Source organism: Saimiri boliviensis, chromosome 14 (genome assembly GCF_048565385.1).
Source record: "Saimiri boliviensis isolate mSaiBol1 chromosome 14, mSaiBol1.pri, whole genome shotgun sequence".
Lineage (NCBI taxonomy): Eukaryota > Metazoa > Chordata > Mammalia > Primates > Cebidae > Saimiri > Saimiri boliviensis.
The window spans coordinates 8,244,330-8,267,757 of NC_133462.1; the positions used below are offsets into that span (position 1 = coordinate 8,244,330).

Here is a 23,428-nt window from a genome sequence, read left to right on the forward strand (position 1 = left end):
CTGTGCTCCTGCCTTACTGTCACCCTGGCACACGGGAGTGTTCAGATGTGTGATGAATGAAGGAAATGATGACTGAGGCTGGGTGAAGCGGCTCATGCCTGAAATCCCAGCACTTTTGGAGGCTGAGGAGGGAGGATCACTTGAAGCCAGGAGTTTGAGACCAGTGCAGTCAACAAAGCAAGACCATCTCTAGAAAAAAAGCAAAAAGTCGCTAGGCACCTGCAGTCCCAGCTACTTGGGAGGCTGAGGCGAGAGGATCGCTTGAGCCTAGGAGCTGGAGGCTGCAATGAACCATGGTCGCATTACTGCACTCCAGTCTGAATGACAGCAAGACCCTGTCTCTTAAAAAAAAACAATGCCAGGAGCAGTGGCCCACACCTGTAATCGCAGCATTCTGGGAGGCTGAGCGGGTGGATCATGAGGTCAGGAGTTCAAGACCAGCCTGACCAACACGGTGAAGTTCCATCTCTCCCAAAAATACAAAAATTAGCCAGGCATGGTGGTGCATGCCTATAATCCCAGCTACTCAGGAGGCTGAGGCGGGAGAATCACTTGAACCCAGGAGGCGGAGGTGCAGTGAGGTGAGATAGCACCATTGTACTCTGGGCGACAGAGCAAGACTCTGTCTCAAAAAAAAAAAAAAAAAGGCTGAGTGAGGCGGCTCACCTAGGGTCGGGAGTTCAAGACCAGCCAACACGGAGAATGCCATCTCTACTAAAAATAATCCTAGCTACTTGGGAGGCTGAGGCAGGAGAATCACTTGAACCCAGGAGGCGGAGGTTGCTGTGAGTGAGATCGCACCATTGTCCTCTAGCCTGGGTAACACAGCAAGACTCCGTCTCAAAAAAAAAAATCAAAATACCTAAACGTCTGAGAAAGAAAGAATGAGTGAATGCACAAGCTGGTGTGTTGTTCTCTCTGCCTGAGAATCCAGGCTTCCTCCTCTTCCTACTTGCCCAGGAGACATACGTATGTACTCCAAGTCTCAATTCAGGACTGCCGCCCACAGGAAGCCTTCATGGACTCACAGGCTGGGTTAAGTGCCTCTTATGGGTGCCCTGTCCTACCTCCATATAGCATAAGTCACCCCTTTTCCGATAATCTGTGACTGAGTCACCTCCCTGCCAGCAGGACAGGGAGCTCCTTAAGTGCAGAGCTTGGGTCTGACTCATCTGTGTCCCTGGTGTCACTCCACACGGAGTCTGGCGTGAGCGAGGCCTCAGGGGATGTTCCTGGGCAGGACAGGAGCAAAACTGAGAGAGGGACGCCGGGCAGGAGTGAGAGGCTGCACAGGAAAGCAGAAAGAGGGATGGCGGAGACAGAGACGGGAGCCAGAGAGGGAGGAGGTCAGGAGGCCGGCTCTCGCTCTGGGGTGCTCGCCTGCCCAGGCCCTGTTCTGAGCACTTCATCCAGAGCGCTCTGTGCCTCGAGGCGGGCAATGGTATCATCCCCACTGAACACAGGGGGCAGCTGAGGCCAGCGAGGTGAAGCCACTTGCCCGGGGCCGGCCAGCCAGCCAGGAAGTGGCCGAGCCGGCATGAATCCAGCTCAGAGGTTGAGTTTGTAACCCTTGGGCTGGGCTGCCTCTCAGGGACAGTGGGGGCCAAACAGATGTCAGAGGACACCGGGATACCAGGGCTACCTCCCTCTGCCAGCATCTAGGCCAAACCCACCCGGCTCAGGCGTGACACAGCCAGGGAGATGCACGTCTTGAAGTCGTCTGGGTTCTTCTTGCAGAGACAGGTGATGAGGCTGACAGCGGCCGTGACCACGCCCTGCAAGCGCAGAGGAAAGACAGGTCAGGCCCCTGGGGGAGGCGGGCACAGAGCGCAGAGGCTCAGGAGCCTGGCAGGGTCGGGATGTGTGTGCCGTCAGGAGGATGGGGTTTAGGGGTATGCCCGTGTGTTACTGTGTATGCTTTAGGGGTGGGGTGAGGAGGCCACAGGGCCTCGGGCACCATGGCCAGCATTGACCTGGGTGTGTGGGATGCCTCTGGAAGGACCCCAGCAGCTGGGTAAGGAGCAGTGAAGGGGTGGGACTCTAGAGGGCTGGACATATTAGGGGCGGGACAGGGGTCAGGGTTTCTCTGTTGGTGGGCAGGTGACGGGCACTGCTGGGGGAATCTCTAGGTGTCAGAAACACAGAGTGGGATTTTCTAAGGGCCTGGGTTGGTGAGGGGTGTGGGGGTCACTGGACAGGATCCCTGGGCAGCCAAGTGGGTGTCACAGATGGGGATGGAAGGGTTCCTAGACACCTGGGCAGGTAATGAGTACCAGGGACACTGGATCACGGTTTCTGGTGCTTGGTGAATGTCAGGGCCGACGAAGGAGCCCCAAGCATCCGGGGGGGGTTGGGGCAGAGGTCGGAGCCCCAGGCATCCATAGGGGTCAGGACAGAGGTGGCCTCGAGGCTGGGTGGGGAGTCCTGGGCACCCATGGGGGGTTGGGGCAGAGGTGGGAGCCCCAGGCATCCCTGGGGGTCGGGGCAGAGGTGGGCTCGAGGCTGGGTGGGGAGTCCCGGGCATCCAGGGGCCATGAGGACAGAGGGGCTCACCATGTGCTGGTCATTGAGCAGGTGTACCACGCGTGCCGTCCACTCGCCCATGGGCACGAGGTCAGGCGAGGCCTTGTAGAGTCGCAGCAGGCACAGGGCCGCGCTCTGCTTGACGCTGTCCATGCTGTCTCTGTGGGGACGTCATGCGGGGCAGGGGAAGCAGAGTCAGTGACCCAGCCCTGCACACCTCCCCTCCTCTCCTCTTCCTCCCAGGAAGGGTGTGAGTGGCTAGTGAGGGGTACAGAGAGTCAAGCGCCCCAGGATCCAATCTGGCGCTGTCCTCATGGCCCACCAGGACTCAAGTGTCTTCATTTGCAAAATGATTGCGTCTCGGTAACCTCATGGAATTCCCGGCAGGGCTCAGCAACCTGTCAAGCCTGGCTCTGCACCTTCATTCATTCACCAAGCACCTACTGGGTGCACATGGGGTACCAGGCACTGCCGTGGGCACCATGGATAGAGTGGTGGACAAAGTGGTCCAAACGCCTGTCCTCACAGAGCTTACATTTCAGACAGGACCACGAAAACACATACATCTAATACTGTCAGGGCCGGGCGCAGTGGCTCATGCCTCTAATCCCAGCACTTTGGGAGGCCAAGGTGGGAGAATCGCTTGAGCCTGGGAGGTCGAGGCAGCTGCAGTGAGCCACGACTGTACCACTGCACTCCCTCTAGCTTGGGCAACAGAGTTAGATCTGTCTCTAAATAAATTAAAAAATTAAAATACAAAACAGAGTAACTTAATGAGGAAAGACTGAAAATCCTCTACTACAGATTGTCCCAACAGCCTATGCCAAGGCCGCCAGGAAGGTGGGTCCTGTGCGTAGGAGGGGCGGCAGGGAGGCCTGGGGGCTTCGGCCTGAGCCATGGGGCAAGAGGGACAGGACAGGGAAGGAACAGAGGCCAGACCCTGCAGGGCCTTGTCCGCTGCAGTGAGCACTGGGCTTTTTACCGACTGAGAGGTGGAAGCCACTGTGGGTGGTGAGCAGAGAACCAGCATGACATTTAGTGACCCCCCAGACCCTTCGGCCTGTCCAGCACCCCCACCAGCCCCCAGGTGGATTTGCTCGTTTACCTTCTCTACACAACAGACTGAGGAAATGGATGTATTTTTGATGTGGCTTAGGTTTTTGAAGGGTCCCTCCGGCTGCTGTGAGGGAACAGACTTTGCAAGGCCCTTTTGAGTGCCAGGGAACATATTCACAGGCTCTGGGGAGTAGGGTGGCTCACGCCTGTAATCCTAGCACTTTGGGAGGCTGAGGCGGGAGGATCACTTGAGCTCAGGAGTTCGAGACCAGCCTGGGCAACATAGTGAGACCCCATCTCTACTAGAAATACAGGAATTAGCCAAGAGTGGTGGCGCATGCCTATAGACCCAGCTACTTGCAGACTGAGGTGGGAGGATTGCCTGAGCCTGGGAGACGAAGGCTACAGCCTGGGTGGCAGAGCAAGGCCCTGTTTCCAAACGAAAAAAAAAGAGGTGGGGGTACTTTGCAGATATGATGAAGTTAGGGATTGTGAGATGGGGAGAGAATCCTGGGTTATTCAGGAGGACCCAGTGTCATCACAGGGTCCTGATGAGGGAAAGATATGGTTCAGAGTCAGAGAGAGATCATGTGAGGATGCAACAGAGGTCAGACAGGAGAGAAGATGCCACGCCACTGGCTTTGGGGATGAAGGAAGGGGCCACAAGCCAAGGAATGCAGGTGGCCTCTAGGAGCTGGAGAAGGTAAGGATGTGGCCTCTTGTCTGGGGCCCCCAGAAGGGACAGCCCTGCCCACGCCTTGACTTTAGCCCCAGGAGACTGATATTGGACTTCCGACGTCCAGAACCAGTGTTTGACACCACTGTGCTTGTGGTAATTCATCACAGCAGTCGCAGGGAAGCAGCATAGGCACTTGTCAGGCACAGAACCTGGCAGTCAGCAGGTAGCCCATCCCAGAGGCTGATTCCAGACCCTAGCCATAACCCAGCTCCTAGCACAGTGAAGAGCATGGAGCATGATGCTGTTCTGGAAGAGGTTCCCAGGGGGGTAACCTTCTAGGGTCAGACATGCCTGCTTCAAGTTGTCACTGCGGTGTGCAATTTCAGGGTAGGCTACTGACCCTCTCTGATGGGCTGTTTCCCCTTCAGGAAAATGAGGACCCTTGTTGATGTTGGAGACAAAGAAAGAAGACTGTGGGCCAGGCATGGTGTCTTATGCCTGTAATCACAGCACTTTGGGAGGCTGAGGCAGAGGGATCACATGAGGCCAGGCATTCGAGACTGGCCTGGCCAACATGGCAAAACCTTGTCTCTAAAAAAAAAAAAAAAAAGAAGAAGAAGGCCGGGCACAGTGGCTCATGCCTGTAATCCTGGCACTTTGGGAGGCCTAGGTGGATGGCTCACCTGAGGTCAGGGGTTCAAGACCAACCTGACCAACATGGTGAAACCCCATCTCTACTAAAAATACAAAACTAGCTGGGTGGTTGTGGCACGTGCCTATAATCCCAGCTACTCAGGAGGCTGAGGCAGGAGAATTACTTGAACCCAGGAAGTGGAGGCTGCGGTGAGCCGAGATCATGCCACTGCACTCCAGCCTGGGCAACAGAACAAGACTCTGTCTCAAACAAACAAACAAACAAACAAAAAACAAAACAAAAATAAGAGACTGTGCGGGGCATGGCCATGGCCTTGAGTAAGAGGAAGGGCTGGGAGCTGTCAAGACTGGCCCAGCTGTGGCCTCTCAGTAAAGCGTTTCCCAGAAAGCACCCAACAGACAGCCAAGGACACAGGGGAGAGGTCCTCAGAGGGGAGACCAGCACGAGCCAAAGGCCTGTGACATGTCTCACTGGATGGGCAGCCACCCAGCAGCTGCTCCTGCCTTCGGCCAGGCAGATACCTTCGACTGACGCCTGCTGCTACAGCCTCCCAAAGTGCTGGGAACCTCGTGTGCGGCAGCTGGCAACGGACACAGACGCAGGCCCTCTGGAGAGCCTCTAGGCTGCCTCTGTCTAGAAAGGCCACTGCTGTGTGTGAAGGAGACCAAGACCAGCAATGCTGCGCGCGCCCAGATGCCCACCGTGGGGAAACGTTCACTACCCAGTGGCCATCAAATTAGAACCAGAAACCAGCAAGAAGCCTGTCCACACACAAAGCTCCATTCCTGATGGCACTTTCCCACCAACGTCACAGAGCGCATCTCCCAAGCCCTGACTCCCGGACACTTTCCCATGACCATCACAGCATGCATCTCCCGAGCCCTGAATCCAGACACTTTCCCATCTCTATCACAGCGCATCTCCCGAGCCCTGACTCCGGATACTTTCCCATGACCATCACAGCATGCATCTCCTGAGCACTGACTCCGGACGCTTTCCCATGACAATCACAGTGCATCTCCTGAGCCCTGACTCTGGACACTTTCCCATCTCCATCACAGCGCATCTCCTGAGCACTGACGCCGGACACTTTCCCATCTCCATCACAGCATGCATCTCCCGAGCCCTGACTCCGGACACTTTCCCATCTCCATCACAGTGCATCCTCCGAGCCCTGACTCCCGGACACTTTCCCATGACCATCACAGCATGCACCTCCCAAGCCCTGACTCCCGGACACTTTCCCATCTCCACCACAGCGCATCTCCTGAGCACTGACTCCAGACACTTTCCCATCTTCATCACAGCACATCTCCCGAACCCTGAGTCCGGACACTTTCCCATGACCATCACAGGGCATCTCCCAAGCCCTGACTCTGGACACTTTCCCATCTCCACCACAGTGCATCTCCTGAGCACTGACTCCAGACACTTTCCCATCTCCATCACAGCACATCTCCCAAGCCCTGAGTCCGGACACTTTCCCATGACCATCACAGCGCATCTCCCAAGCCCTGACTCCGGACACTTTCCCATCTCCATCACAGCCCATCTCCCGAGCCCTGACTCCGGACACTTTCCCATCTCCATCACAGGGCATCTCCCGAGTCCTGACTCCGGACACTTTCCCATCTCCATCACAGCATGCATCTCCCGAGCCCTGACTCTGGACACTTTCCCATCTCCATCACAGCGCATCCTCCGAGCCCTGACTCCCGGACACTTTCCCATGACCATCACAGCATGCATCTCCCAAGCCCTGACTCCCGGACACTTTCGCATCTCCACCACAGCGCATCTCCTGAGCACTGACTCCAGGCACTTTCCCATCTCCATCACAGCACATCTCCCGAGCCCTGAGTCCGGACACTTTCCCATGACCATCACAGGGCATCTCCCAAGCCCTGACTCTGGACACTTTCCCATCTCCACCACAGCGCATCTCCTGAGCACTGACTCCAGACACTTTCCCATCTCCATCACAGCGCATCTCCCAATCACTGACTCCCAGCCACTTTCCCATCTCCATCACAGCGCATCTCCTGAGTCCTGACTCCGGACACTTTCCCATCTTCATCACAGCGCATCTCCCGAGCCCTGACTCTGGACACTTTCCCATGACCATCACAGCGCATCTCCCGAGCACTGACTCCGGACACTTTCCCATCTCCATCACAGCGCACCTCCCGAGCCCTGACTCCAGCCACTTTCCCATCTCCATCACAGCGCATCTCCTGAGCCCTAACTCCAGGCCAAGCTCTGCTCTAAGTGCTCCCAACCAGCTTGCTCACTCCTCACCACAGCCCTCTAAGGACTCTAGAGGGCTGTGGCGGGTATCATCTCCATTTACAGATAAGGAGACCACACAAAGGAATAAGAGCTGTTTATCAACTTGGTTAAGTGGAATAAGGGCTGTGGTGCTACTTAGGAAAACGTTAAACTACATGATATCAAGCTGTATACCCAGGCTTAGAAAATAAAACCACCAAGTCAGCCTCGGGGACTCACACTTGTAATCCCAGCACTTTCAGAAGCCGAAGCCACAGGGGGCCACTTGAGCTCAGGAATTCAAGACCAGCCTGCGTAACATAGTGAGACCTTTTCTCTATGAAAAATTCAAAAATCAGCCAGGCATGGTTGCTTGCACCTGCAATCCCAGCTACTGGAGTGGCTGAGATGGGAGGATCACCTGAGCCTGGGATGCCAGAGCTGTAGTGAGCCATGATCACGCCACTGCACTCCAGGCTGGGCAGCAGAGTGAGACTCCATAAAATCACTGCTATGCACGACAGTGTGGATGAACCTGAGAAACATCAAGCTGAGCGGAAGAAGCCAGACACAGAAGGCCACCTACTGTGCAGTTCCATTTCTACGAAATGTCCACATGAGGCAAATCCATGACAGAAAACAGATTGGTGGCAGCCAGGCGCTGGGGCGAAGAGGGAGTGCGGAGGGACTGCTGATATGTACAGGGTTTTTTGGAGTGATGAATGTTCTGCAATTAGGTGGTAGTGGTGGTTGCACAACATCATGAATATATTAGAAACCACTGAACTGAACACCTTAAAATGGTTAAAATGGCTGGCCGCGGTGGCTCACGCCTGTAATCACAGCGCTTTGGGAGGCTGAGGCAGGCGGATCACTAGAGGTCAGGAGTTTGAGACCAGCCTGGCCAACATGGTAAAACCCTGTCTATACTTAAAAAAAAAAAAAAAAAAAAAAAAAATACAGGCCAGGCGTGGTGGCTCATGCCTGTAATGCCTGTAATCCCAGCACTTTGGGGTGCTGAAGTGGGCAGATCATGAGGTCAAGAGATCAAGACCATCCTGGCCAACATGGTGAAAACCCATCTCTACTAAAACAAAAAATACAAACATTAGCCGGATGTGGTGGCGCACACCTGTAACCCCAGCTACTGAGGAGACTGAGACAGGAGAATTGCTTGAACTTGGGAGGCGAAGGCTGCAGTGAGCCAAGATCGTGCCACTACACTGTAGCCTGGGCAAAAGAGGGAGAATTTGTCTCGAAAAAAGGAAAAAAGTCTACCTGGGTGTAGTGGCTCACACCTATCACCCCAAGACTTTGGGAGGCTGAGGCAGGAGGACTGCACAAGCTTGGAAGTTCGAGACCAGACTGAGCAACATAGCAAAACCTGTCTCTACAAAAAAAAAAAAAAAAATACAAAAATTAGCCCGGCATGGTAGTGCACAGGTATAGTCACAGCTACTCGGGGCTCTGAGGTGGGAGGACTGCTTGAGCCCAAGAGTCAGAGGCTACACTGAGCCAAGATTGTGCCACTGCACTCCAGTCTGGGCAACAGGACAAGACCCTGTCCCCAAAAAATAAAAAGTAAAAAAAAAAGGCCGGGCGTGGTGGCTCATGCCTGTAATCCAAGCACTTTGGAGGCCAAGGCAGGCGGATCGCCTGAGGTCGGGAGTTCAAGACCAGCCTGACCAACATAGTGAAATCCCATCTTAAAAAATAAATAAATAGGCCGGGCGCGGTGGCTCAAGCCTGTAATCCCAGCACTTTGGGAGGCCGAGGCGGGTGGATCACGAGGTCAAGAGATCGAGACCATCCTGGTCAACATGGTGAAACCCCGTCTCTACTAAAAATACTAAAAATTAGCTGGGCATGGTGGCGTGTGCCTGTAATCCCAGCTACTCAGGAGGCTGAGGCAGGAGAATTGCCTGAACCCAGGAGGCGGAGGTTGCGGTGAGCCGAGATCGCGCCATTGCACTCCAGCCTGGGCAACAAGAGCGAAACTCCGTCTCAAAAAATAAATAAATAAATAAATAAATAAATAAAAATAAATAAATAAATAAATGAAAAGCCTACTGACAAAATAAAGTTCCTCCATGCCCGAGTCACTGTCAAGACCAATTTTCCCATGTGGAGAGGGCAGCCTAGAATCAGACAGCCCCACCCTGGCCCCATGACCCTGACAGGGCACTACGCCCTCAGCATCCACTCCAGGGACAATGCCACCTTCACCCATATGTGGTGGCCACCCTGGCCTCCCTCTTGGTCCTCAAAGTGCCCGGTGCTTCCCTCTTCAGGGTGGCTTGTGACTTCCGTCTCTCCCAAGCTGATGCTGACTGCCTGTCCTTGTCCTAAAGAAACTGCTGGCAGCATTCGAGACTGGCCCCTCCTTCCTCCATCAAAGTTCTCAGCGTTCTGAGTCATGGCCTGATCCTCATTTTCCTCCCACACCCCTGATGACGCCTCCCATCCCCCTTGGCAGAGCATAACACACTCGGTTGCACGGAGGCCAGCTTTTGGGGATTCTCCGTTAACATCTGCCCTCAGGGGCTTCACCCAGCCGGAGCTCAACTGCCATCAATCCCCATGCTTTCGGATACAACAGACCCCAGCCACGTGTGGCTACCTGAACTAGAGCGAGTCCAAACTGAGAGATGCCACATTCCAAAGACTTAGCACCAAAAACAGATGTCAAATGAAATGGCTCGTGAATAACACTGCTGATTCAGTGTAAAGTGATAATATTTTGGGTAGATCAAGTCAAACTAAAAATTGTTGTTTTGTTTTGTTTTTGAGGCAGAGTCTCCACCTCTGTCGCCCAGGCTGGAGTGCAGTGGCGTGATCTTGGCTCACTGCAACCTCCGCCTCCTGGGTTCAGGTGATTCTTCTACCTCAGCCTCCCAAGTAGCTAGGACTACGGGCGTGCGCCACCATGCCTGGCTATTTTTTTTTTTTTTTTTTTTGTATTTTTAGTAGAGATGAGGTTTCACTGTGTTGGCCAGGCTGGTCTTGAACTCCTGATCTTGTGATCTGCCCACCTTGGCCTCCCAAAGTACTGGGATTACAGGCGTGAGCCACTGCACCTGGCCTAAACTAAAATATTAAATACTAGAAAAAAGAAAAACACCTTGCATTTTATATATATATAAAAATATATATGTAATTTACATATTAAAAATTATATGTCATATATTTTTATATAAACATGTATTTTACATATATAAAATACGCATATGTATGTTATACATGTGTGTATATGTCATACATATGTATAACATAGATAATACAAGTTTTACATGTATGTATGTGTTTTAGGCAGGGTCTCACTCTCACCGAGGTTGGAATGCAGTGGCATGATCACAGCACTCCTCCCATCTCAGCCACCCGAGTGCCTGGGATTACAGGCATACATTTTCTTGTTGTTGCTGTTTTTGAGATAGTCTTGCTCTGTCACCCAGGCTGGAGTGCAGTGGTGCGATCTCGGTTCACTGCAATCTCCACCTCCTGGGTTAAAGCGATTTTCCCATCTCAGCCTCCCGAGTACCTGGGATTACAGGTGCCCACCACCGCGCCCAGCTAATTTTTATTTTCAGTAGAGATGGGGTTTCATCATCTTGGCGAAACCCAGTGATTCTCTTGCCTTAGCCTCCTGACTGGCTGGGACTACAGGCGTGCACCACTGCACCCCGCTAATTTTTTTTTTTTTTTGAGATGGAGTCTTGCTCTGTCACTCAGGCTAGAGTGCAGTGGCATAATCTCCACTCACTGCAACCTCCACCTCCCGGGTTCAAGCAATTCTCCTGCCTCAGCCTCCCAAGTAGCTGGGATTACAGGTGCTTGCCATCACGCCTGGCTAATTTTTGTATTTTTAGTAGAGATCGGGTTTCGCTGTGTTGGCGAGACTGGTCTCGAACTCCTGATCTCAGGTGATCCACCCACCTCAGCCTCCCAAAGTGCTGGGATTACAGGCATGAGCCAGCACGCCTGGCCTTCTGTTTTCTTTCTGCTGGTTCTCCCTCATGGTGTCTTGTGTCTAGAGACATGGTTGTGAGCTACTCATGCCACTTGGAGCTTTATCTGTGGATATCACTGAGACTTGTAGTGAAAATGGGTTTCTCCAGAAAAGACTCATGTTTGCTTCCGTGAAGCACTAGGACACCACCAGTTTGCGTCACTTTAAACTAAAGGTTGACTTAGGAGTTTCTGGACTACCCAGACAGGGTAAAGTCAGGCTGAAAACCAGTCTGAGGGCTGCTCTGTGCCAACGTTTCAGAAAGGCAATTCTCCCTACAGTCCCCAAGGGGGTTTATTTCTAGGTCACTCTCACTTTGAAGTATGGCCTTCAAGAAGTTTTCCTTGAACAAGCTTTGTCTTCTGTTTCCAGAGGCTGCAGGGCCCCAAAACCGATACTCAGGTTCACCCAGTTCAGCAAATGCCTTCTAAGCAAATGCCGGCTCCGGAACGTGGCTCGTCTGCTTGGCTTCTCTTAGCCTGCGGCCTGTGTGCTCCTCGTTTTCTGGCTATGTCATAAATCCATTACATAATATTGTCTTTCCTCTTTTATCCAATATTGACAGGTTTCAGGAAGACCATGAGTTGGGTACCTAGTTGACCACACTGCCAGAACTAAAAGTCCCAGCTGTGTGCACACCAGACAGTGTGTGTGTGTGTGTGTGTGTGTGTGTGTGTTTGCTTATCTACCTACCCACCTCCTTATCTATTTATTTATTTTAGGCAGGGTGTTGCTGTCACCCAAGCCAGAGTACAGCAGCCAGATCATAGCTCATTGTAACCCAAAGTCCTGGGCTCAAGTGACCCCCCCTGCCTCAGCCTCCCAAGTAGCTGGGACTACTGACTCACAATGCCTGGCTATTTTTTTAAATTTTTGGTAGAGACAGGGTCTGCTTGTGTTGATCAGGCTGGTCTTAAACTCCTGGCCTCCCATCTGAGCCTCCCAAAGTGCTAGGATTACAGGCATGAGCCAGTGCAACCGACCAGAGTGATTTTTTGTGTGTGTGTGAGATGGAGTCTCACTGTATTGCCCAGGCTGGAGTGCACTGGCACGATCTTGGCTCACGGAAACCTCTGCCTCCCAGGTTCAAGCGAGTCTCCTGAGTACCTGGGATTACATACACATACCACTTCACCTGGGTAATTTTTGTATTTTTAGTAGAGACGGGGTTTCACCATGTTGGCCAGGCTGGTCTTGAACTCCTGACCTCAGGTGATCCACCTGTCTCGGCCTCCCAAAGTGCTGGGGTTATATGTGTGAGCCACCACTTTGGGAGGTGATCTTTTTAAAATACAAAGGCCAGTCATGTCAATCACCTGCTTTAAACACAGTCACCTCCCATTTCAATTATAATAAAATCCAAACTTCCCCAACTCTGTTCTATGTTCATCGTACTCCAGCTGCAGAGAAATGGATGTAGACAGCTCACACCTGCCCCAGGGCCTTTGTGCTTGCTGGTCCTTTTGCTCAGGACGCTCTTTCTCCAACATCTTCAAATGATGATCTGCTTATCATGTCAGTCTCAAATTACACACCACCTCTGTGGAGAGACCCTCCCTCACTAGTCTAATTTAAACAGCCTCCAGCCGGATGCAGTGACTCACACCTGTAATCCCAGCACTTTGGGAGGCTGAGGCGGGCAGATCAATTGAGGTCAGGAGTTCAAGACCGGCCTGGCCAACATGGTGAAACCTCATCTCTACTAAAAATATAAATGGCCGGGCGCGGTGGCTCAAGCCTGTAATCCCAGCACTTTGGGAGGCCGAGGCAGGTGGATCACGAGGTCAAGAGATCGAGACCATCCTGGTCAACATGGTGAAACCCCGTCTCTACTAAAAATACAAAAAATTAGCTGGGCATGGTGGTGCGTGCCTGTAATCCCAGCTACTCAGGAGGCTGAGGCAGGAGAATTGCCTGAACCCAGGTGGCGGAGGTTGCGGTGAGCCGAGATCGTGCCATTGCACTCCAGCCTGGGTAACAAGAGCGAAACTCCGTCTCAAAAAAAAAAAAAAAAAAAAAATATATATATATATATATAAATGTTAGCCGGGTGTGGTGGTATGTGCCTATGATCCCAGCTACTCAGGAGACTGAGGCATGAGAACTGCTTGAACCCAGGAGGCAGAGGTTGCAGTGAGCTGAGATCATGCCACTGCACTCCAGCCTGGATGACAGAGTGAGACCCTGTCTCAAAAAAATAAAAAGAAAAAAACAAAAACCCAGCCTTCGCTTGACCCCTGCTGCCCCTCACAACCCTGTTGTATTTTCTTTGAGCATTTGTCACTACCTAAGATCATCTTACTTCTTTTTGGGGGGGCCACAAGTGATCCTCCTGCCTCAGCCTCCTGAGTAGCAGGTGTGAACCACCAGGCCCAGCTAATTTTTTTCTTTCTTTTTTTTTTTTTTAATTTTAAGAGACAGGGTCACTCCAATAGAACCCAATCTTCAGGCTAAAAAAAAAAAAAAAGAGAGACCGAGAGAGAGACAGGGTCTCACCATGTTGCCCAGGCTGGTCTCAAACTCCTGGGCTCAATCGATCCTCCTGCCTCAGTCAGCCTCCCAAAGTGCTGGGATTCCAGGTGTGAGTCATTGCACCGGCCCCTTCTTATTTCTTTACTTACGCATTTGCTGCCTGTGCCCCCTTAGAAGTAAGCTCCTGGAGGGTGGGCATGGCTGAGAAGGTAATTAGTACTCAAGCAAAATGAAAAAAGACAGTGGGTACAACAGGGTCTCTGCTGTTCACTGCTGCCTCCCATGCCCAGAACAGCGCCCGGCACATCGTAGATGCTCCAGAAAGATCTGCTCAACTACTTCTTGCCTCAGGAGAATCACACAGCTGACCTCAGCCTCTTTCCAATTGCAAAATACTGTTCCTCACCCAGGTCTCAGCCTCCTGCCGCTTCCTCTGGGAAGCCCTCCCTGATTCCCCAGCTGGGTCAGGCATTCCTATTAAACACCCTTATAGGCCCCTGTGCCGCAGAGTGTAGTTCTGAGGGAGGAATTCTACATTTCTTTTTTTGAGACAGGGTCTTTCTCTGTCTCCCAAGCTGGAGTACAGTGGCATGAACACAACTCGTTTTTTATATGTTTAGTAGAGATGGGGTTTTCCCATGTTGCTCAGTCAGGTCTCAAACTCCTAGACTCAAGCAATCCACCTCCCTTGGCCTCCCAAAATACAGGGATTACATGAGTCACCACGCCTGGCAAATTCTCCACTGCATCCTGCAATTCTTCCATCACCCTTTAGCTCCTGCTCCAGACCACAAACACGGGTGGGCAATGACCGTGTCCATCTCTGGTCAGGACAACATCCCCAGCAATCCGCACAGTGCCCGGCACATAGTAGGTGCTCAGTAAATGTTTGGTGAATGACTGGAGCAGATGAAGAAGTTCTGGAGGGCCGTCACCCACGCAGCTTAGTTATCCCTCTTATCCTAAGTGCTACAGTCCCGCAGGTCAGAGATTCCCCGGCCGCTGGCTTTGTGGGGCAGCGGGCTCCCACCATCAAGTCAGCTTGCTATCATGAGAAGAGACAAGTCCAGGGCTGCCTCAGAACCACTGAGGTCCCCAGCGCAGCGTCAACCTACATCCCGGCTGGGAAACCTCAGGCAGGTCTCTGAGCCTCACACTTGGCTGGGCCTCATCTCCCACACACCCCCCGACTGCCCACGGATCCCCAGTGCCTTACCCGGCCACCAGGATTCGGGGGATGTCAGCGGCAAAGGCCTCGCCCATCTCCCGGCTGCCCACGTTGGCAATGCAGTGCAGGGCCAGGCACATGAAGGTGGGGTTGCGGCTGGCCAGGTCATTCTTAATGGCGTTGTTGATGAGGCGGATCAGCTCCGAGTTTGAGTTCACCAGTACAGAGATGAACAGGTAACCCTGAGGAAAGGGACGTGGTGGATGGCTAGGAGCCCTGCAATGAGTGGCCCCAGATCCAACCCTCAGACCCAGGATGCTGTACTTCCAGCCCTCCTCCCTCAGACCCAGGAGTCCAGGCCCTGGCGTCCCCTCTCCGGACTCACTATCTGCTTCTCTGTGTATTTATTGGAGCTCAGCAGGTTCACAGCCTCCATGTGCCCAAAGTCAATGTCGTGGCCAAGCAGGAAGATGAAAAGCAGTTTACACACATATTTTTTCTTACTGTAGCCATCCAAGGCTTTGTCCCCTAGAGCAAAGGAAGGAGAAGGGGGGGAGCCAGAAATGAGGAAGGGTCACGGGATAGGTCCCAGGAGCCCCACCCCCGGCCCCTCCTCCCTCAGAGCCAGGAGTGAGGCCCCGGCCTACCTTTGAACTTGGAGCGGATGTTGGCCAGTTCCTTGTTGATCCTCTTAATCTCCGCCTCTTTGCTCTTACCTGGGAGAAGAGGAGGAGGTGGGTGGAGGGTTCTGGGGAGTCAGCCACCTGCTCTCCCTTTTCTAGGTGCAGCCCCACCCAGCAGGAAGAGCAGATCTTCTCAGCCCCCAGGCCCTGGGGCTTAGGACAGGCCAGGACCCCTTCTCTGACTGGGAGCTTCAAAGAGGGAGGAACCATCGCTCACTGAGCCCCACGGCACAGAGGGGAAGCGCAGCACACACCCTTGGGCTGCCCCTGACTTCCTCTCCTTCCTCTTCCCACTGTGGCTCCTGATCTGTGGGGCTCCTCAGGCCCCAGACACGCTCCCTGAGAGCTCCTGTCCGTGCCCCCACACACAATGAACAGGTGATGAATGAATGAATGGATGAATGAATGAAGAGCTTAGCTATCCCTAGGGCGCTCACCCCTCCCACTGGGCTCACTGCTTCCTCTCCCAGTTCTCAATCCCATGAAGGTCCCACTGTCCACCCAGGCACCAGGTCAGACCCTTGCCTCCCCCACACCCCCGTCCCTATGGCCATGGCTTCGTCCTCTCCCACGTGGCCTGTCCCCACCGCCTCTGGTCTCCTGGCTAGCAACCTCTCCCCAGTTTGTGTGGGACATTCCTACACCTCTGCCAGGACCCGCTTGTGGAATAACCACAGAAAGCCTCCCCTGATCCTACAGGCCAGGTCCCTGCTTCCTCCATGTTCCCCAGTGCCTTACAGTACCTTTCAGAGCACCATCTTACTGGATGCTCTCAGCCACCCTCTCTGCATCCCATATCCCTGTTCCACTCCCCCCAGACTTCATTCCTCCCGTGACAGCTTCCACCATTCACTCCGCTCCTCTGAACAGAACCCGGACATCCTCAAGCCAATCCACTGCCTCATCCTTTCTATTTATTTATTTTTGAGAGAGGGTCTTAGTCTGTCGCCCAGGCTAGAGTGCAATGGTGCAATCACAGCTCACTGCAACCTCAAACTCCTGGGTTCCAGCGATCCTCCCACCTGAGCTTCCCAAAGTGCTGGGAGTACAGGTGTGAGCCACTGCACCTGGCTGCCTCCTCCTAATTTGACCTTCAGAGCATGTCCTGAGCACCTCCACAGTGACCATTTCATCCAGACGCCATGCTCTTTCACTCGGATGAGTGAAGCAGCCTCCCTCGTGTTTCCATATCCTGGGCTCTGTGATGCCAGCTAGGGATGCTCCACCCCACAGCCCACCAAGCCCTCTGCCCCTATCACAGCCATCCTGCCAGTGTCACCCCTCAGGCCCCTGCTGTCCATCCAGGCCCCCCTTGACTTCCACTCAGTTCTGGAACATGTACGTCCTCTTGCCTCAAGGGCCTTCACACGAGCTATGCCCTCTTCCTGGGGCTACCCCTCCAGTCACCTTCCCGTCATTTGGGTCTCGGCTCCTGCCACCTCCTCCGAAAGGCCATTCCCTTTCACTTCCTTAAAGTCAATTCTTTATTATTCTGCTTAAACAGTTCTTTTTCAAAAAGTCCTTTCTGGTACATTTTACCATGCCACAATTTTACTTCTCTCCACTAACTTCCTCCCACTTCGGACTATAAGCATTAGAAGGGAGCTCCTAAGCCGGGCGCGGTGGCTCAAGCCTGTAATCCCAGCACTTTGGGAGGCCGAGGAGGGTGGATCACGAGGTCGAGAGATCGAGACCATCCTGGTCAACATGGTGAAACCCCGTCTCTACTAAAAATACAAAAAACTAGCTGGGCGTGGTGGCGCGTGCCTGTAATCCCAGCTACTCGGGAGGCTGAGGCAGGAGAATTGCCTGAGCCCGGGAGGCGGAGGTTGCGGTGAGCCGAGATCGCGCCATTGCACTGCAGCCTGGGCAACAAGAGCGAAACTCCGTCTCAAAAAAAAAAAAAAAAAGAAGGGAGCTCCTAGAACAGTGCCCTGCATACAGCAAATGCCCTTTAAATGTCCCGTTATCTAAGGACCAGAGACCTGCTCTGACCCATATCCCTCAGGACGTAGTCCCCAGCAGGCTCAGGTGTGCAGTCAGCAAATGAGAATTGCTTGAACCCAGGAGGCGGAGGTTGCGGTGAGCCGAGATTGCGCCATTGCACTCCAGCCTGGGTAACAAGAGCGAAACTCCGTCTCAAAAAAAAAAAAAAAAAGATATATTACATATACTTATATATTTACATGTATGTATTTCTTTACATAACTAACATTCACTTAAAGAAATACATATGATTATATGGATAAAATATCTATTTCTGTTTGTTTTTGAGATGGGGTCTCACTCTTTCACTCAGGTTGGAATGCAATGGTGTGATCTCAGCTTACTGCAGTCTCGGCCCCTCGGGCTCAGGTGATCCTCCCATCTCAGCCTCCCAGGTAGCTGAGACAACAGAAGTGTGCCACCACACTCAGCTAATTTTTTTTTCTATTTTTTGTAGAGATGGGGTTTTGCCAGGTTGCTCAGGCTGGTCTCAACTCCTCCACCCACCTTGGCCTCCCAAAGTGCTGGGATTATAGGCATGGGCCACCACTCACAGCCAGGAAATTATTTTGAAAGTATTATTTAAATTGTATTTAAAATGTACTTACACACACACACACACACACACACACACACACACACACACAAATACGCATATATGTGTCTATTTTTCTTTTTTTTTCTTTTGAGACAGAGTTTTGCTCTTGTTGTCCAGGCTGGAGTGCAATGGTGCAATCTTGGCTTACTGCAATCTCCGCCTCCCAGGTTCCACTGATTCTCCTGCCTCAGCCTCCCGATTAGCTAGGATTACAAGTGCATCCCACCATGCCCAGCTAATTTTTTGTATTTTTAGTAGAGACAGGGTTTCACCATGTTGGCCAGGCTGGTCTTGAACTCCTGACCTCAGGCGATCCACCCGCCTCAGCCTCCCAAAGTGCTGGGTTTACAGGCGTGAGCCACTGCACCCAGCCATATTTTTCTTTAAATAAGCTTTATTTTTAGTTTTTTTGAGACAGTCTCACTCTGTCGCCCAGGCGGAAGTGCAATGGCACCATCTCGGCTCACTGCAACCTCCGCCTCCCGGGTTCAAGAGATTGTCCTGCCTCAGCCTCCTGAGTAGCTGGAATCACTGGTACCCACCACCACCACACTCAACTAATTTTTTGTTTGTTTAATTTTTGTATTTTTAGTAGAGACAGGGTTTCACCATGTTGACCAGGCTGGTTTCAAACTCCTGCAAACTCCTGACCTCAAGTGATCTGCCTGCCTCAGCCTCCGAAAGTAAAGTGCTAGGATTACAGGTATGAGCCACCATGCCTGGCCTTTAAATAGGCTTTAAGTCAGGCGTCCCCAGACTTTTTATACAGGGGGCCAGTTCACTGTCCCTCAGACTGTTGGAGGGCCGCCACATACTGTGCTCCTCTCACTGACCACCAATGAAAGAGGTGCCCCTTCCTGAAGTGCGATGGGGGACCGGATAAATGGCCTCAGGGGGTCGCATGTGGCCCGTGGGCTGTAGTTTGGGGATGCCTGCTTTAAGTCGTCCACATCTATTTGATGCTATCTTCTGCATAACTGATATAATTTGCTATAAAAAAAGAATTCAGAGAGAAAAGAAAATCTCTAGGTCTTCAAAAGAGAAGCAGTTGTGGCTCTGAAGGGAGGGTCTCTGGCAGAGGTGTAGCTCTGCAAAGATCTAAAGGCCAGTGATGCCCAGGGAGCCTAGGGACAGTTTCGGGTGCTGCTGGGGTGGCACCTAGGGAAAGGGCTGAGGCAGCTGTGACAGGCCAGGATAACGGAAAGGACAATCCAGCACACTGGCTAGTAAAGGGGAGTGAGCTCACTGTCACAGGAGGCAAGCAAGCCTGTGAGGGAGTTTTAAAGGGATTCTCTCATTCCCAGAGGGATTTCGGGGACCAGGCTTAAGGATGAGTCACATCCGCCCTGCTCTCAAGGCATCACTGGGTTGGAGTGGAGGCAGACAGGGGTGGTGGCGAGGATCCTGAAAGAGGCACACATAAGGCCCAGAGCAGTGGTTCACGTCTGTAATCCCAGCACTTTGGGAGGCTGAGGCAGGCAGATCACAAGATCAAGAGGTCAAGACCATGTAATCCCAGCACTTTGGGAGGCTGAGGTGGGCGGATCACCTGAGGTCAGGAGTTCGAGACCAGCCTGATCAATATGGTGAAACCCCATCATAAAAAAAAAAAAAAGAGGTCGAGACCATCCTGGCCAACATGATGAAACCCTGTCTCTACTAAAAATACAAAAATTAGCTGGGCGTGGTGGTGGGTGTCTGTAGTCCCAGCTACTCAGGAGGCTGAGGCAGGAGAACCACTTGAATCCGGGAGGTGGAAGTTGCAGTGAGCTGAGAGCTCGCTACTGCACTCCAGCCTGGCAACAGGGCAAGACTCCATCTCAAAAAAAAACAAAAAAGAAGCACATATATTTCCAGGCTGAGAGGCTAGAATGAGAATAGAGGAGGAAGCCTTCTCTGTACACAGCTGCTGGGATTTGAATATCAAAAGATGAGGCTGAGATGGACCAGGCGGAAACCAGGAAAGGCGTGCTCTGGGCAGGAGAGCCAGCAGGTCCAATGACCTGGAGGTAGGAGAGGATGGGCAAGGCAGGCGGTCAGGAAGCTTTGCTAGATCACAGTGCTGAAAGGGACAGAGTCTGAGGAGCACGGGGTTCTCACCGTGATGAAAGGGACAGAGTCTGAGGAACGCGAGGTTCTCACCATGATGAAAGGGACAGAGTCTGAGGAATGCGGGGTATGGAGAAGCACAGCAGGTGGGGCTAGACCACACAGCCTCTCCTGAGTTTCCTGAGGTGCTGGGGGGCCATGGGAGGAGGAGGCCATGCTCCAGCCAGTGGCTATTGCTGTGAGGGTTGTTGGGGTGCAAAGGCAGCCACCAGCTTGCTCCAGGCAGAGTGGGGCAGAGTCAAGGGAAGTGCTGCGGGCACCAGGGAGGTGCCCCACCTTGGAGCTTCTGGTTAGGGGAGATAACTCCTTCCCTAAACATGTAAGCCCCGGATCAGGGTGGGTCTGTTACTAACACCAGAGGCATCCAGAGAAGCTGAGCCCTGCCCTGGAGAGACCAATGCACTTTGATGATAGTAACACAGGCATTACCCAGCATCTCACCGGGAAACCCTTCAGAGCCTTCTGGACCAAGGACATTTCCTCTACTGAGACAGAGACTTGATGTGCTTCCTGTACAAGCCCCAACAGCCCTGAATCCTCAGAACCCCTTCTGGAGGCTGGGTGCAGTGGCTCCCGTCTGTAATCCCAGCACTTTGGGAGGCTGAGGCAGGCAAATCGCTTGAGCCAGGAATTTGAGACCAGACTGGGCAGCACAGCAAGACCCCATCTCGGCCGGGCATGGTGGCTCATGCCTGTAATCCCAGTACTTTGGGAAGCTGAGGCAGGTGGATCACCTGAGATCAGGAATCTGAGATCAGCCTGGCCAACATGGCGAAACCCCATTATCTACTAAAAATATGAAAATTAGCCAGGCATGGTGGTGCTCGCCTGTAGTCCCAGCTACTAGGGAGGCTGAGGTAGGAGGATCGCTTGAACCCGGGAGGCAGAGGTCGCAGTGAGCCAAGACTGCGCCACTGTACTCCAGCCTGGTGACAGAGTGAGACTCCATCAAAAAAAAAAAAAGAAAGAAAGAAAATTTATCTATTTTTTTTTTTTTGAGACGGAGTTTCGCTCTTGTTACCCAGGCTGGAGTGCAATGGCGCGATCTCGGCTCACCACAACCTCCGCCTCCTGGGTTCAGGCAATTCTCATGCCTCAGCCTCCCGAGTAGCTGGGATTACAGGCATGTGCCACCATGCCCAGCTAATTTTTTGTATTTTTAGTAGAGATGGGGTTTCACCATGTTGACCAGGATGGTCTCGATCTCTCGACCTCGTGATCCACCCGCCTCGGCCTCCCAAAGTGCTGGGATTACAGGCTTTAGCTACCGCACCCGGTTGCACCTGTCCAGTTCTTACGGTGCCGGCCTGAGGTCAGACACCCACTGAAGTGAAATCTTTTTGACCGTCCTTGCTTTCCACAGATGCCAGGGGATCCTGTGAAAACTTGAGTCAGACCCCAGCACTTTTTCTGCTCCAAACTCTTCCATGGCTCCCAGCAGGCTTGAAGTAAAAGTAAAGTCCTCACTGCAGCCTGCAAGGGCCCACACCACCTGCCCTGTTCTCTCTCTGGCGGGATCTCCTGTCCTCTCTCTCTCCAAGGCAGGAGCCGCCGTCTCTGCTCCATTCCAAGCACAATCCTGCCTCAGGGCCTTTGCACAGGCTACTCCCTCCTCCAGAATCCTGCATGCACAATCCACCCACTTCATTAGATTCTATGCTCCAATGCCACCTTTTCAGCAACACTCTGACCAGCCTACGTGACCGCATTGTCCTTAACTCCATCCCCACACCCTTTCCTTGCTTCATTTTCCACCAAGACCTACTAACACCAGTCTGGCCCCCGAAATATTCACCTGTGTTGTGGCCCATCTCTCTAGGCCATGAGCATCCCCGGGCAAGGACTTCTGCTCACTGCTGTAGCCCCATCACCTAAAACAATGCCTGGCACCAGCCGGGCGCGGTGGCTCAAGCCTGTAATCCCAGCACTTTGGGAGGCCAAGGCGGGTGAATAACGAGGTCAAGAGATCAAGACCATCCTGGTCAACATGGTGAAACCCCGTCTCTACTAAAAATGCAAAAAATTAGCTGGACATGGTGGCGCGTGCCTGTAATCCGAGCTACTCAGGAGGCTGAGGCAGGAGAATTGCTTGAACCCAGGAGGCGGAGGTTGCTGTGTGCCGAGATCGCGCCATTGCACTCCAGCCTGGGTAACGAGAGCGAAACTCTGTCTCAAAAAAAAAAAAAACAAAAAAAAAACAATGCCTGGCACCCAGCTGGAACTCAAGAAAGACTGATTCCATCATTCATTCATTCATTCAACTGGCAATCATCTCCTGAGGCCTCCCATGGGCTAGAACCTGCAGAGAACAAAGCTGGGGACCCAGGGAGGGGTCAGACACAGGGCCTGGGCTCCAGGGGCTGGGGCAGATGTCACCACCACATGGATCACCATGTGGAGTCAGATGTGCTCTGATGGAAGGGCTCAGGGCAGTGTACGGCCAGCACCCTGCTTCCACTGGCTCATTCGGCCAACTAAGCCTCCTCCAGTCAGACTCTGCCTTGACAGGAGACAGCCCCAGCCCTTGCTCCCGGTCAGATAAGACTTCTGCTGGATTCCTGCTGCAGGCAGGAAGATAGAACATGCCCTCAGGCTGAGCCCAGCCTCAACCTCTCCCCCTCCTTATCTGCAGAATTGGCCCTCCCTGCCCTCCTTAGAGCCTGCATTTCGCCTTCTAGACCCTTCCCCCAGCCCCACTGTGCCCTCCAGATCCTCTGGCAGGCTGGCTCCACAGGCTTCCCTCTGCTTCTCTCTGAGCCCTGCCTCTCCCCACCTCCTCCTCCACATCCCTCCGCTCTTCTCTTCCCTTGCTCCTGCTTGAAACCTTCGCCAGTGGTCTCAGGACAAACGTGGACCTGGCCTCTGCGCACTCCCCGGGGTCAGGCCCCATCCCTCTCTGCGCCAGCCACACAGGCCTTTCCTCAGGGTCTCACTGGGGCGTCAGGGCCTTTTCTGTTTCCAGAAAGAATTCTTGAAAATAGAGAGGGGGGCCGGGTGTGGTGGCTCGCTTCTGTAACCCCAGCACTTCAGGGGGCTGAGGTCAGCAGATCACTTGAACCCAGGAGTTTGAGACCAGCCTGGGCAACAGACTAAAAACCCATCTCTACAAAAAGTACAAAAAAAATTTGCTGGGCCAGATAGCGTGGGCCTGTAGTCCCAGCTACTTGGGAGGCTGAGGCGGGAGGATAGCTTGAACCCAGGAGGTGGAGGTTGCAGTGAGCTGAG

The 23,428-nt window shown here is 53.0% G+C and overlaps 1 protein-coding gene across 2 annotated transcripts in view; it reads right to left on the reverse strand.

The window, feature by feature from the left end:
* The window catches only part of AP2A1 (adaptor related protein complex 2 subunit alpha 1), a 41,694-nt gene that overhangs the window by 12,487 nt on the left and 5,779 nt on the right, over positions 1 to 23,428 (reverse strand). For both annotated transcript variants that reach the window (XM_074386069.1, XM_074386068.1), the window contains exons 2-6: positions 15,475 to 15,543; positions 15,213 to 15,355; positions 14,876 to 15,069; positions 2,554 to 2,683; positions 1,674 to 1,775 (exon numbers count right to left, since the gene is read on the reverse strand). In XM_074386069.1, coding sequence (XP_074242170.1) covers positions 1,674 to 1,775; positions 2,554 to 2,683; positions 14,876 to 15,069; positions 15,213 to 15,355; positions 15,475 to 15,543 — 638 coding nt within the window. The remainder of the gene's footprint in view (positions 1 to 1,673; positions 1,776 to 2,553; positions 2,684 to 14,875; positions 15,070 to 15,212; positions 15,356 to 15,474; positions 15,544 to 23,428) is intronic.